This window comes from Staurois parvus, unplaced genomic scaffold, assembly GCF_062004578.1.
Source record: "Staurois parvus isolate SC_StPar_1 unplaced genomic scaffold, SC_StPar_1.0 ptg000048l, whole genome shotgun sequence".
NCBI classification, from domain to species: Eukaryota; Metazoa; Chordata; class Amphibia; order Anura; family Ranidae; genus Staurois; species Staurois parvus.
In genome coordinates this window covers 14,631,788-14,646,507 of record NW_028317844.1, presented here as the reverse complement: position 1 = coordinate 14,646,507, position 14,720 = coordinate 14,631,788, and the positions used below count along the sequence as shown (strand labels likewise).

At 37.6% G+C, this 14,720-nt stretch overlaps 1 protein-coding gene across 1 annotated transcript; it reads left to right on the top strand.

Annotated features, from left to right (window-relative positions):
• The first annotated feature begins 1,761 nt into the window (after positions 1–1,761).
• Positions 1,762–10,719, top strand: PRDM13 (PR/SET domain 13). The gene is made up of 4 exons (XM_089665195.1): positions 1,762–2,059; positions 3,869–4,000; positions 5,163–5,283; positions 7,868–10,719. Exons 1-4 carry the CDS (start codon positions 1,919–1,921, stop codon positions 9,364–9,366), a joined length of 1,893 nt encoding a protein of 630 aa, XP_089521321.1. The 5' UTR covers positions 1,762–1,918; the 3' UTR covers positions 9,367–10,719.
• The last annotated feature ends 4,001 nt before the right edge of the window (positions 10,720–14,720 follow it).

Sequence of the window (14,720 nt, the reverse complement as noted above, 5' to 3'; positions counted from 1 at the left end):
TTTAAAAGGATCTACCCATTATTTTAGAAGGATCTACCCATTATTTTAGAAGGGTCTATTCATTCTTTTAGCAGGAAAACTCATTATTTTAGAAGGATCTACTCATTCTTTGAGCAGAGGAAAATCATTGTTTTAGAAGGATTTTCCTATTATTTTTGAAGGACGTACTCAATATTTTAGATGATTTTAGAAGAATCTATTCATTCTGTCAGAAGGAAAACCCATTGTTTTAGAAGGATCTACTCATTCTGTTAGCAGGAAAACCCATTATTTTAGAAGGATCTACTCATTCTTTGAGCAGGTAAAACTCATTATTTTAGAAGGATCTACTCAGTCTTTTAGCAGGAAACCCCATTATTTTAGAAGGATCTACTCATTCTTTTGAGCAGGAAAAACTCATTATTTTAAAAGGATCTACTCAGTCTTTTAGCAGGAAACCCCATTATTTTAGCAGGATCTACTCATTCTTTGAGCAGGAAAAACTCATTATTTTAGAAGGATCTACCCATAATTTTGAAGAATATACTCAGTATTTTAGATTATTTTAGAAGGATCTACTCAGTCTTTTAGAAGGATAAACTCATTATTTTAGGAGGATCTACCCATTCTTTTAGAGTAGACGGAAAGAAAATCATAATTTTGAAGGATCTACTCATTCTTTTAGAAGGATAAACTCATTATTTTAGAAGGATCTACCCATTATTTTAGAAGGATTAACTCATTATTTTAGAAGGATCTACCCATTATTTTAGAAGGATCTATTCACTCTTTTAGAAGGACAAACTCTATTTTAGAAAGATCTATCCCATTAACTCAGAAGCATTACTCCATTATTTTAGAAGGATCTACCCATTATTTTAGAAGGATCTGCTCATTCTTTTAGAAGGATAATCTTATTATTTTAGAAGGATCCACCCATCAACTTAGAAGGATAAACTCAATATTTTAGAAGGATCTGCTCGTTATTTTAGAAAGATAAACTCATTATTTTAAAAGGTTATGCTCATTATTTTAGAAGGATCTGCTAATTCTTTAAAATGGTGTAAAACATGATTTTAGTTGCTGATGGCTTAATAAAAACACCTGTTTCAACCCGAGATCTTGTGACGGGACATGTTATACCATTGTTATGTGAACAAAGTTGTCCAACCAACCAACCAACCAAGCAAGGAAGAGAAGTACTCTTCATTTAAACAGAAAGTTGTATGTATTTCTGGTGTCCCCCCATCAAGTACCTGCCCAGTATTTGGCACACGCCAGGAATCAATAGGAGTTAACAAGTCCTCAAACATTCCTGGTCCCTTTGTTAACCAGTCCTTTGCGATAAAGCCAAAGGGGAAGAGAATTCCAAATCCTTGAAGTATATTAAACGTGAAAAGGATCAGCCAAGTAGACTTCAAACAGCCCCTTATTTTTGCCGGACTGGTTGGTGGGCGAACAATAAGGGCGAGTAAAATTTATGGAGAAATTATACAGTGGATTTGTCACTTAAAATATCGTAACTGTCTTGGGGACAATACCCCATGCTGAGGATTAATGGTCCCTCCAGACCTTTGATTCAGCGGAGTCTTTTCTTTGCCCTTGACAAATTGGATTTTTAGGAATGGGAAGGTCGCCTGGACCATTGTCTGGTTACCATTCATGGGAGCTGATTATGCAGAAGGGGTTAGGGAAAGTCTCCATGTGACCCTGTTGGATGAAAACGGCGCAGCTGCTGGAAGAGCTCAACTCTCTCAGCAAAGTCTGCGCCCTGGAGCATCATCAGTGCCAAGGGGGTAGCCCTCCCATAGAAAAGCCAGCGTGCAGAGAGCAGCGCGTCACTGTGCGGGCGGAGATACGCCTGAGTGCTGTCCTCTCCTCTGTCACTCCAACCCTGAGTGCTACTTGGGCGCCCTGACTGCTCACACCTACACGCAGCATGCACGCCAGCAGGGCTCCTGCCACCAGCGTCAGCGCCGACACCAACGTCCCGGCCGGACTGCGTCTGGGACCCATCCTGGGCAGCTTTAAACTGGGGAAGTACCTAGCAGATCGCAGGGAGCCTGGACTCAAGAAAAAGGTATTTCCATAGGGGACTACAGCCAACGACTGCTCTACCAACATTCTTGGAATCTGCCCACTTTCAACCACTTTGAAAACTAATAGGCAAATGCATCCTTTCAAAGAATTGATTGAAAAGGCTAAACAACTGTTATAATGCTATTAAAAAAAAAAAGTTTAACAATAATCCGACCATATACTATACAATCGGATTGTACGATCACCTTTAGATCTACCATCAACTAGACAGTGCGAGGCATACAGTTTTAATGGGTTGTTGATGTTTGTTCCTATATTTTACTATTAATTTCGGTAGATCTAAAGATTTTATAGTGGATGGACAGCTTTGGGATAACCCAAGAAAAACTCACTATAACAATTTTTTTAACAATAAACCAAATTGTTGTTAAAAAAATTAATGAGCTGTCAAAATTGTTTAAACTCTGGCTGCTCTTTATTACCTTTTATAACATGTTATGTATTAAATATTGTTACATATTCATTTAAATCCATTACATCGATGAGCATTAATTAGATCATTTAATATATCATTAATTAATGCCTAATGACGATTGGCATTAATCAGTTGATACATAATTCGATTCAAATCTTTGATTATTGCATAAAGAAACAAAAGCAGAAATGAAGCAATTCATTAAGTCAAATATTGCTTCAGCTATTAATTTAGCAACTATTGCAAGATGATCAAAGCATAATAAAAATAATGTTTATAGTGCAAATAAGGAAACATTAAAAAAAACTGAAGCAATAAATAGTTTAAAGGGAACAAAATTAGTGCAATAAAACAGTTTAAGAAAAATATTTATTTGTAGTGCAATATTTTAAGAAACTGTTTAAGTATAAAAAATTCTAGTGCAATAAGTACAGAAATCGTTTAAGAAAAAACAAAAATGTATTTTTAGAGCAATAAGTAAAGCAACAGTTTAAGAAAAAAAGAGATCGTTTTAGTGCAATAAGTAAAGAAACACTTTAAGAAAAAATTTTATGTGTAATAAGTAAAGAAACAGTTCAACAAAAGTACCTTTGCTGCAATAAATACTTTAAAAAAAGAATATTTTAGTGCAATAAAAAAGAACCAGTTTATTAAATATTTATTTTTAATATAACACATAAAGAAACAGTTTTAAAATGATTTTTAGTGCAATAAATAGGGTAACCATTTCAGAAATATCATTTATCTTTTACGTATAATAAGTACACACATGGGTTAAACTGATGGACCGGTGTCTTTTTTTAATTTTTTTTCGGAAACTATGTAACTAAATAAAGAAACAGACATTATTTCAAGAAAAGTGATATAAATAACATTTTGGTTCTGTTTCCAGTGACATGAAGGAATAATTCCATAGGGGCTTATTAAAATAGTAAATGATTGCCATCATCAACAAAGGGATCCAATCCAAGGCTTTTGTCACACGTTCCGCTTTGATTTTTAATGTCTTTTAATTGTTTTTAAACGCTCCGCCAGACCCCGCAAATTTATTTCTCGTCATTTGGCTCCATTGGGTTCTCACATTAGTTTGTATTGTTCTTATGACTTTTATTGCATGCCTATTCATTGCCCTTGATATGGTATTTGACTATATGGTCCCTCTGGGCGTGAAGGGCTGACTTCAATCAAGTTTTTGTTTCCTAAAGATCCCAGGTCATAACTGGTATACAAATAAAAGAATAGATAAATAGGGGCACCTGTCTCCGATAAAAGTTTCTGACCGGCAAACACTGACATATTCTGTGCCATAATGTGGGGATGTAGGGCGAAGGACCATTCTATTGACTTTAATAAGTCTTCCTCCTTGATCTGCAGGTGAGGTTCGTGAGAGGAGAATTGGTGGATGAAGCAGGGGGGCCAGCCTCGGAGTGGATAGGGTTAATTCGGGCGGCCAGAAATAGCCAAGAACAAAACTTGGAAGCTATCTCTGATGTGCCAGGAGGACAGGTATACATCCTTCTACCAGATCTATCTATCTATCTATCTATCTATCTATCTATCTATCTATCTATCTATCTATCATCAATGTATTATCTATCTATCTATCTATCTATCTATCTATCTATCTATCATCAATGTATTATCTATCTATCTATCTATCTATCTATCTATCTATCTATCATCAATGTATTATCTATCTATCTACCTATCTATCTATCTATCTATCTATCTATCTATCTATCTATCTATCTATCATCAATATATTATCTATCTATCTATCTATCTATCTATCTATCTATCTATCATCAATGTATTATCTATCTATCTATCTATCTATCTATCTATCTATCTATCTATCATCAATGTATTATCTATCTATCTATCTATCTATCTATCTATCTATCTATCTATCATCAATGTATTATCTATCTATCTATCTATCTATCTATCTATCTATCCATGTAGCTATCCATCTATTATCTATTGATCTATCTTTGTATTAATTATCTATCTATTTATCTATCTATCTATCTATCTATCTATCTATCTATCTATCTATCTATCTATTTATCTATCTATCCATCCATCTTTCAATTATTTATCTTTCTTTCTTTCTTTCTTTCTTTCTTTCTTTCTTTCTTTCTTTCTTTCTTTCTTTCTTCTAGCGATCTACCTATCTTTCTATTATTTCTCTGGTATCTATCTATCTATCTATCTATCTATCTATCTATCTATCTATCTATCTATCTATCTATCATCAATGTATTATCTATCTATCTATCTATCTATCTATCTATCTATCTATCTATCTATCATCAATGTATTATCTATCTATCAATCAATCAATCAATCAATCAATCAATCAATCATTTTTTATGTCTATTTATTGATCTATTTATTATCTATCTATCATCTATCTATCTATCTATCTATCTATCTATCTATCTATCTCTCTATCTATCTATCTATCTATCTATCTATCTTTTTATCTATCTATCTATCTATCTATCTATCAATAACCTACTTATTATCTATTTGTCTTAATCCGCACATTTAATAAAGCATAATAGCAGCGTAATTTCGGAATATTAACCCTGTGACTGCTAAGCAGTGGGCAGACCCTTTACCTGAACAGGTAAATGACAGGTGACTATCCCTTTCTAAACAGATTTACTACAGGACAATGAGAGAGATACAGGCAGGAGAGGAACTCACAGCTTGGTACTCCAACTCCCTGGCTCAGTGCTTTGACATCTCCACTACAGCCACCCCGACACACGACGAGAAAGGTACGCCTGCCATCTATTCATCCATTTATCTATCTATCTATCTATCTATCTATCTATCTATCTATCTATCACCAATGTATTATCTATCTATCTATCTATCTATCTATCTATCTATCTATCTATCTATCTATCTATCTATCATGAATGTATTATCTATCTATCTATCTATCTATCTATCTATCTATCTATCTATCTATCTATCATGAATGTATTATCTATCTATCTATCTATCTATCTATCTATCTATCTATCATCAATGTATTATCTATCTATCTATCTATCTATCTATCTATCTATCTATCATCAATGTATTATCTATCTATCTATCTATCTATCTATCTATCTATCTATCTATCTATCTATCTATCTATCTATCTATCTATCTATTTAATTATATATAAAATGAATGCATACCTTGTTTTGTCCATTTTCTATTTCCCATTGCCCAGTATATAAATATAGAGTGCAAGCACCTGAATAAACCACGCACAATGATTTCAATAATAAAACAAATGTACATACTCCCATTCTCCAAACCCTTTAGCTGTAAACCCATAGGGTTGGATGGAAAGGTGGGGCGGATATGAGGGATCTTTTCTTCGTTTGGTGGTACAGGTGTGTGGAAGACAAAGATCCCTCAGGTGCCTATAGACTGGTCAGTTTTGGTTTCTAGCCCAGGTATGAGTGTGTAGGACATCACCCAAGAAGACATGGGTCCTATGAATGGACACGTTCTTGGAAATCCAGGTCTCAGGCAGTTCAGGGGTTGGGTGGGGGACCATTTAGCAATTGCCATTCTTTGCGAAGGACAAGTGGTGGTAATCCAGCAGAAACGGAAGGATTTGTGAAAGTCTTTGTAACCTGATGGGATTTGCTGTGGAAATAAGAAAAGTAGGACAAGTCATTGTCATGGGCAGGCGTGTAATCCTCTCCAGCACCAACTCGTTCCTAACAGGATTAGTTGAGTCTCCTCTGACTTGCGGTCTAGTTTTGATCGCTGCTCCTCCTGCACTTTTATCGGTGCGTGTGTGGTTTATGTTTTCTGACAGTTTAACCAGCTCGTTTTCTGTATTCTAGAGTTATACATAGAAAGGCTTGATTTGAATCTAAATGAGGGCTTAAACACTGTACACAGATGCTCTAAACGTCCCTTGGATGGGGTTATAGCAGGGCTGCCATTGTGTGTTGAGTGAAGGATGGCTGTGCTCAGATTGTTCCGCTTTGTTAATAGGAGATCATGATCATTAGATGAACCTTTTGTTAGAATGTATCCTAAACTACCCGACATACGCTGTCTTTTTTTCCTGATGTCAACAGATGGGCCATATCCCAGTGCAATGGGCAGCCCTCTCCTCCCATCATCCTATTATGGTGTCAGTGTTGGGAGGGAGGGAGGGTTAAGAGAGGGTTAATATCACAGACATACATACATAGATAGGAGAGATTAGAGAATTAGAGACACCAGTCAGGTCAGATCACTGCTCTCAGGTTCACTGTCCATTTGTTATCACTGCCATGTTACTTGATGAATATACACTGTATGTGCAATATGCTGTTCATTTTCTATAGTGGTGGGAGGAAACTGGAGGTCTCACCCCTGGAGACCAATCATAGCAATCTTTCATCAGTTTCAGGGCTGGTTGCTATGGGCAACATCTCTAGGATTCTTCTCCTTTACTTAGATGTTGTGCGTAAGGCAGTATTAACCCAAAATCAAAAGCACAATTTAAGGAAGTTTACCAATCCTTAAACGTGATGGGTGCATTTATGATCTTTGTTTTAGGCTTTCCCCCCCCTTTTTTCACATGGACTTCCAGCTAGTAACACCTGCCTTAAGGTGGCTCCATTTTGTGGTGGAGCAACAGAGACAACTTTGGACAGTAGGGCGGAGAGAGTAGGGTTAGATCAGCATTTCTCAACCTTTTCAACATAGAGGGACTTTGAAATAATTTTTCTGTTTCAGGGAACCCCTGCTAAAAATGACTATATCTACAACTCATGATACATTAGTGTGATTGTCAGTGGGAAGAATGATCCTTACACTTGTGGTTATTGGGAAAAATAACCCCCTTATAGATAGCTAGAAAGATCAGTGGTGTCAGTGGGAACTTATCTGAGACAGAAATTGTTCATTACTCAAGGAACCCCTAGCAACCTCTGGAGGGACCCTGGTTGAGAAACCCTGGGTTAGATGCACTAGCAAGTTTAGATGGACTTGAATTACAAATTAAAGTGGAACTCCAGCTAACACTTTTTAAGCAGTTGCAGCAAACGGTTCTTTTCCTTTTGGAATAAGTGTTTGCAATAAATGAATAAAAGCTGAACATTGTAAGGGTTTGTCTCAACCCTTTAATGGCCACTTTTGTTGGACAGACTAGTCTATTGAAAAACAATAAACTTACTGGCATGTTCAAAAAGTGAAAATAAAAGCAAACAAAACCGAAAAATTTAAGCTAGTGCAGCCACCACATCTAATAAATGTTTTGAGTTTAATACCTCTGTAAGATTATGCATAAGAACATTATGTTGCATAAAATGACAATATCAGCCCTGGAAGTCCATTGATGTATGTTTTATTCTACAGGAGAAGAAAGATACATTTGCTGGTATTGCTGGAGGACATTTAAGTTTCCAAACACCTTAAAGGCTCACATCCATTTCCACTGTGCGCTGAATAATGGAAGAGGATTTCTTGGGAACGAGCATGTCAGAAGTTCAGACATTTTCAGTGTTTCTCCTAAGGCGGCAGATGGAGTCCCCAATCCCACCCCACCGCTGAGAGCGAGCCATCAGCAAAGCAATGGCAGAGACTCCATTAAGAGGGAATCCTCCTTATCCCCAGCTTTAAGCAAGCTTGGGGTCATCAAGAAGGCACTTGGCAAAGAAGAGCAGGATCGAGCCCTAGACATGAGTGTGGGCTCTGCCAGGAACCATGGACAGTTTCTAGGTGTGGTGACAAACCCATGTGGTGCCAACGGGGTTACGTTTTATCCAGGTTTAAGGTCGGCTTTCAAACCAGCTGGACTATCCAAATTAGCTCATGTTGACTCTACTAGAGAAGACACCAAATCTACCAGCATGGGCTTTAGTAAACTTTTAGGAGGGATCAAGCCAGGCCGATCAAGTGAAGGTGTAGTGAACAACCATCACTCCAAGTACCTCCACCCAGGTGATGGCTCCACCAGTGTTCTGTCTTGTAGCACTGGCCTAAGGGGCTTTCCTATCCTGTCCCACCTGGAGGAAACATCAGCCTTCAAACATGTTGAACGAGGCATTCACAGCACCCTGTCCCCCAACAGTCGCTACAACCAGATGGCCCAGCCAGGACTACACTTCTCAGAACGTTTCTCCATCCCACAGTTTGAAGGCATCAAGTCCTATTCGGCGGAATGTAACATCCCAGTCATGCCTTTCACAGTGTACAATGGGGAACTCCTCTACAGCACACCTTATTACCCTTTTAAATTCCATTTCAGCAACCTTATCAAGTACCCTGAGTCTGTGTCTTATTTCAATGCTGGGCCAGCAATGAACCCAGAACTTGGTTCTCTGACCACCAGCATAGATCGTGAGATAGCCATGCACAATCATCAGCTCTCTGAAATAGCAGCAGAGAAAAGTAGAGCTGGTAGACTGGAAAGCCTAGCTGGGACCACATCTTCTGGGACTGGCAAGCCCAAGAAGGGCCACCTATGTCTCTACTGTGGCAAACTGTACTCTCGAAAATATGGACTAAAGATCCATATGAGGACTCATACTGGCTACAAGCCCCTCAAATGCAAGGTGTGTCTCAGGCCCTTTGGGGACCCCAGTAACCTAAACAAACACATTCGCCTGCATGCTGAGGGCAACACACCTTACCGCTGTGAGCACTGTGGCAAAGTGCTGGTAAGAAGAAGGGACCTGGAAAGACACGTCAAATCAAGGCATCCTGGCCAAAGCTTGACCACCAAGGAAGACCTACACAGTGACCCTTCCTATCCCCAAGCAGACACCAAGAGTGAGGACAATGACAGTGACGTGGACGTTTGCTTCACTGATGAGCAGAGTGACCAAGAGACTGGGGCAGGCAAGGAGCACTGAGCCAACAAAGTACATAGCACAACTTTATATCATTATATCTAATTATATATAAATATATGCATATGTATTATACCTATAAAGGATGTATCTATTTATGTGCTTCTACACATTGCAAAATAATCCTTTGGACTAAATAGCAAAATGACTGGTTATTGGGAAAGCAGGACTTGGTGATAACTGTGTTTGGTAGGGTGTGATGCAATAGAAGTATTTACTAAAGGTTGTCCATTCTATAAACAGGTAAGATTCCTATCAGAGTGATGCTGGATAATGTAATCAGTTACAATGTTACAGTGCTTTTATCGGAGTCTTATGAGGAGGATGGAGAGTTCACATTCCGGGACAAGGTTCTAGCAAAGGGAATTATTTACTAATACTGGAGAGTGCAAAATCTGGAGCAACTGCATAGAAACCAATCAGTTTCCAGTTTTTATTTCCAAAGCTTAAACAAAAAAGTTGAAGTTAGAATCTGATTGGCTACTATGCACAGCTGCACCAGTTTTAGTAAATCTCCCCCGAAGATTCAGGTTCTACTGGCTGCCAGAACAGTACTGAGCAGGGTGCACTTTGTCCACTCATCCCCAGTCCTATTATATAGGGCAGTGTTCAAATACCCCCAACAGATCATGTTTTCAGGATTCCCTTTACCTCGCAGAGGTGCTTTAAATCAAAGTCAATGGCTTGGTGCTTAGGACAGCTATTCCCAAACCATGACCTGTTGGAGGACCAAGGCGGGGGACCACTGACATCGGGCTTTCTGACACCAGTGGTTCTAGTCCAGGATGACTTTCCAAAGTCAGGAGGACTTCTATCAACAGTGTATGAGTTCCATTTTAATTAACGAAAGATGGCATTATCCACCGTCTGTTCTGACTAGCCCCTACCATAAAATGTAGATATAACCGACCTTTATCCAATCACTTACTTGTTATAACAAATGCTCTTTGATATTATAAAAGCTGTCTATATCTTCTTTTTTTTATAAAATGGTGTAAATTGAATGCAGTTATTTGGTTTTGGTTGAGTTTGTTATGCGACTTTTTTTTTTAATTAAATAAAGGTATAGACAAACTAATTTTAGTTTGTCCTTTGAAAACTAAACGTGTAGCTGCACCAGTTTCTCCATTTCTGAAGCTTTGTTTTGGTCGTTTAAGTTTTAAGAAAAATTTAAGTTTTAATAAATGGAAAGATAAATGTCACCTGGAAGGAGTCTGCATGGCGTTCAATAGAAGCGATCACCAACAGCAATATCAATATTTGACTTGCAGTTCATTCGGAAGATAAAATTAATAGTATCCTTTTGCATTTGATTGATCTTTTCTAACATACATGATTAAACAGATCTAGAACATCTTGGTTCGGCATTCAATTAGCGGCCGCTTATTAAATATCTCACAATTGGCAAGCATCCCAATGATATATAAACATAAGGATCGTGTTAAAATAACAAACAATTCGTTTAAAGTCTTCATGTTTTTAGTTGGTTTTAAAATCATTGAATTCGTTGTTACAAAGCTTCTGAAATTTGCATTCGCCTCCTTTTTAACCCTAAGTTTTCTAGCCTTGTCCATTTTAAGTGGCATTTATAGCCGATGATAAGGCTGTAGAACTATGCTACTTTACAGTTCTTATTCTTTATGTTCAGTTTTATTCATTTCTTTTGTTATAGCGACATTGTCGTTTTTATTGCCATCTGCAGTGCTTCTCGTATTTATTTATAGAATTGCCAAGTTTTATCAGAATAATTGTACAGCAGTACCTCATGCTTACTCAAATATTATCTGCAGGCTGATGGGGCAATTGTGATTCAAGGGCTGATTTGTACATATATCTGTCAATTCATTTAGATATATATTATGGCTCTCATTTTTTCCTAATGAACATAATTTCATAAAATGCCGTTTAAAGTTAGCCCATCAAGATCAGGATAATGCAAGACAGACTGAAAGCAAAGAAAACACTTTTCATAGAAGGGAGTGAACTACAGCAGGTGTATCTGCACTCTTCTCTAGTCCTGATTTTCTGAGTTTTCCTATACCAGTGACCTGTGAGACACACAGCTACATGACATCATATTGATCTACTAAAGTAGAGGTTGTTCAATGAGACAAGTGAATGTTCACTTTGCACAGTGATTGTTAGTGAATAATGTGCAGCTTTACTTTGAATACCCAGTTGTGGAAACAGATTTTTGTTCTAGCACATAGAAAATCTGTCTTTTTTTTCTATCTATCTATCATCTATCTATCTATCTATCTATCTATCTATCTATCTATCTATCAATCATCAATGTATTATCTATCTATATATCTATCTATCTATCTATCTATCTATCTATCTATCTATCTATCATCAGTGTATTATCTATCTATCTATCTATCTATCTATCTATCTATCTATCTATCTATCTATCTATCATCAATGTATCATCTATCTATCTATCTATCTATCTATCTATCTATCTATCTATCATCAATATATTATCTATCTATCTATCTATCTATCTTTAAGGCTATAGCAGAAATCTGTTGGTAAACCTTATAGTGATACTAAACAATATCCTTACCCTCCAATTACATTAAATTATACATTAAAGTACCCATTCAGTTTAAAATACAAATAATATATATATAATAAAAAAAAATAATAATAAAAGAAAAAATAAATAAATAAATAAATAAATAAATATATATATATATATATATATATATATATATATATATATATATAGAGAGAGAGAGAGAGAGAGAGAGAGAGAGAGAGAGAGAGAGAGAGATGTAGATATATAGCTATCTATAGATATATAAAATTAAAATACCTTGTTTTGTGATCACATAATAACTGTTCTGAGCTGCATAAGAGGCTTGGAAGAGTGGGAGTTGAGAAACAGCAGGATACTGATCTTCCTAGTGAATGGCTGTGAAGTGGGGTGTGTCTCAGCACAAGTCTTGGCAATAGGAGGACAGGCAGGCTATTCTTCCAGCACAGCCAGAAAACTGACAGATATGCTGGATATGCTCTCATGCTTAGTGTGGTGGGTTGGAAATAGGAAAGCAGGGGGACTGGCAGGATCACCAGTTATTCACACAAAGGAAGCAATACAAAGAGAACAGGATGCTTTTTATCACATGTACGAGGTAACACAGACACATATAAGGAATATGAAATGTTGGACTAACATATTCTTTTAGGGCCCATTCACAACAGAAACTGCATTTTTTGCATGTGCAGCGCTTTGCATTTGATGCATGATTTTCTGTGCATTTGCTGTGCATTTTTCCGAAGCTTGCATTTCACTTCCATCTTCTATCTTCTTTAGGTTTTTATGTACACTGCACTGCACTGTGGTGCATGTTCATGTAGTTACATGCATTTGCACGCATGTCTATGCATTTGCAGTGTAGAAAAATGCAGCTTGCACTGCACTGCAATAGTATGAACTCTGCCCATAGGATAACGTGGAGTTTGGACTGTCTATGCAGCTGGAGTTCAGTCAATAATGCATCCCACTGCAACTGGTGTGAATGAGCCCTAGTACTCCTGTAATCTATTTCTCATTATACATTTTTCAGGATGCACTTATACTGACTGAACATTGTCTGACTTAAATTCTCCTACCTTCCCACCCCCTCCACTGGTCTGAACCCGTACTGACTATAAAGGAAATGTTCCTGGGAACACCTAAAAGTGTTCCCTGCTAACCAAACCAGTGATCCCTGGTGCACTTAGAATCTGGTGCAGCTATGCATGGTAGCCAGCAGGGGCGGACTGACAACCCATGGGTCCCCCGAGCAATAGGGGATCATGGGGCCCCTGTGTCCTTGCCCACACTCACACCACACCCAAAAAAGCCTATGAAAGGTACCAGGGGCATCTCATGGGGCCCCCTACTGACCTTGAGCCCTCGGACAGTGCCCGAGTTCTTGAATAGTCAGTCCACCACTGGTAGCCAGTAAGCTTGTAACTTCATCTTGTTTAAGTAAAATGTGGCAATAAAGCCTGGAAGCTGATTGGTTTCTATACAGAGTTGCACCAGAGTTTGCACTCTCCAGTCTTAGTAAATAGCCCCCCACAAGCCCTCTATGGAAAGAACTGTACTCTGGCACGGTTTGCACTCATACTGAAGCAACCCATAGTGGACCACAATCAGACCACGCCCAAGACCACCTCTTCCAATTATTCTTGGAGGTGGTACACTTAACTAGTCCTAAGTGTTGTTCAGAGCTCTCACGCTTCACAAATGATCCGGCTGTAGAGGTTGAACTGTGCCCGAGACTGTTAAAGTGCTAGTGTGAGTGAACCCTTGCTGTAACATCTACTTTGAGCTCCTGAACCTCTCCTTTTCCTCTTGCTTCAATATTTTTGGAACAAGCAGTCAACTAGTTGCAGTCATGTACAGTCCTCTATGCACACTACAAATCCCATAGCCCATAGTCCATTGTCCCTAGTCCATTTCAGGAAAGATGATTGGCTATGTTCCTACATACAGTCAGACCATGAAGAATGAACGTAACCCTCTTAACAGGGAGTCAAATCTCAACAAAAATGGAGATTTGAAGCAAGCTGGTAGCAATAGAAGGGACTTTTCTGAGTTAAAAATACATATTTGCATATATATTTTTTTAAATCAGAGTTTAGTGCCACTTTAAGGCTGCTTTGAATTGTCTGTAAATATAAAAGTGAACACCCCAAAGTCAATTTTAGAGTAGTTATTCAGACATTGACAAACATGGTAGAAACATTATTATACCTGTTTAATTGTGGTTCAATTACTTCTTCTGTTGGTGAGAAATTCTCTTCAGTAAAGGTTGTAATTGCATCAGCTATGAAAAAAACTGGAGTGATTTTACACCTATACCAAAGAATCTTTGTTTCAAAGATCCAGTAACATGGAAATGAAATTTACATGCATTATTCTATCCCATAGCTCATTTATCAGTTTCACGTAATAGAGGTTCATTTGCCAGAAGTAAAATACCTCCTTTATTAAATACAGCCCTAGATTTTACTGTATGCATGAGTGGGATCATATCAGGAATAAAGAGCTGACTAGTCTAGGAATATAAATCACAACACTCCATAATAATATGTGTAGCAAAACCAATAAAACCTGGAAGTAAGAATACTTTATAAATAAAACCAGCATGCTTCCCAAGTATAGAATGCACACCAGTTAAAGTGTATTTTTCTGTAGATTACCTCCATATACACTATCACAGTATAACCTCCATGGCCAATGCCACAGTTGCCAGTGGGACTCTATCTGTGGAGAAAATACCTAACCCTTCATCACACTTTGTATGAGTACTAATAATAGACAGCCCACAGATAGGCAGATCTCCTATTTAAAAAGA

Excerpts from the sequence above, each read along its gene's own strand:
- PRDM13 (XM_089665195.1), top strand. The coding sequence starts at position 1,919 with ATGCACGCCAGCAGGGCTCCTGCCACCAGCGTCAGCGCCGACACCAAC. Across the intron at positions 4,001-5,162 it reads CTGATGTGCCAGGAGGACAG|ATTTACTACAGGACAATGAG; the intron begins GTATACATCCTT and ends CTTTCTAAACAG. Across the intron at positions 5,284-7,867 it reads CCCGACACACGACGAGAAAG|GAGAAGAAAGATACATTTGC; the intron begins GTACGCCTGCCA and ends TTTATTCTACAG.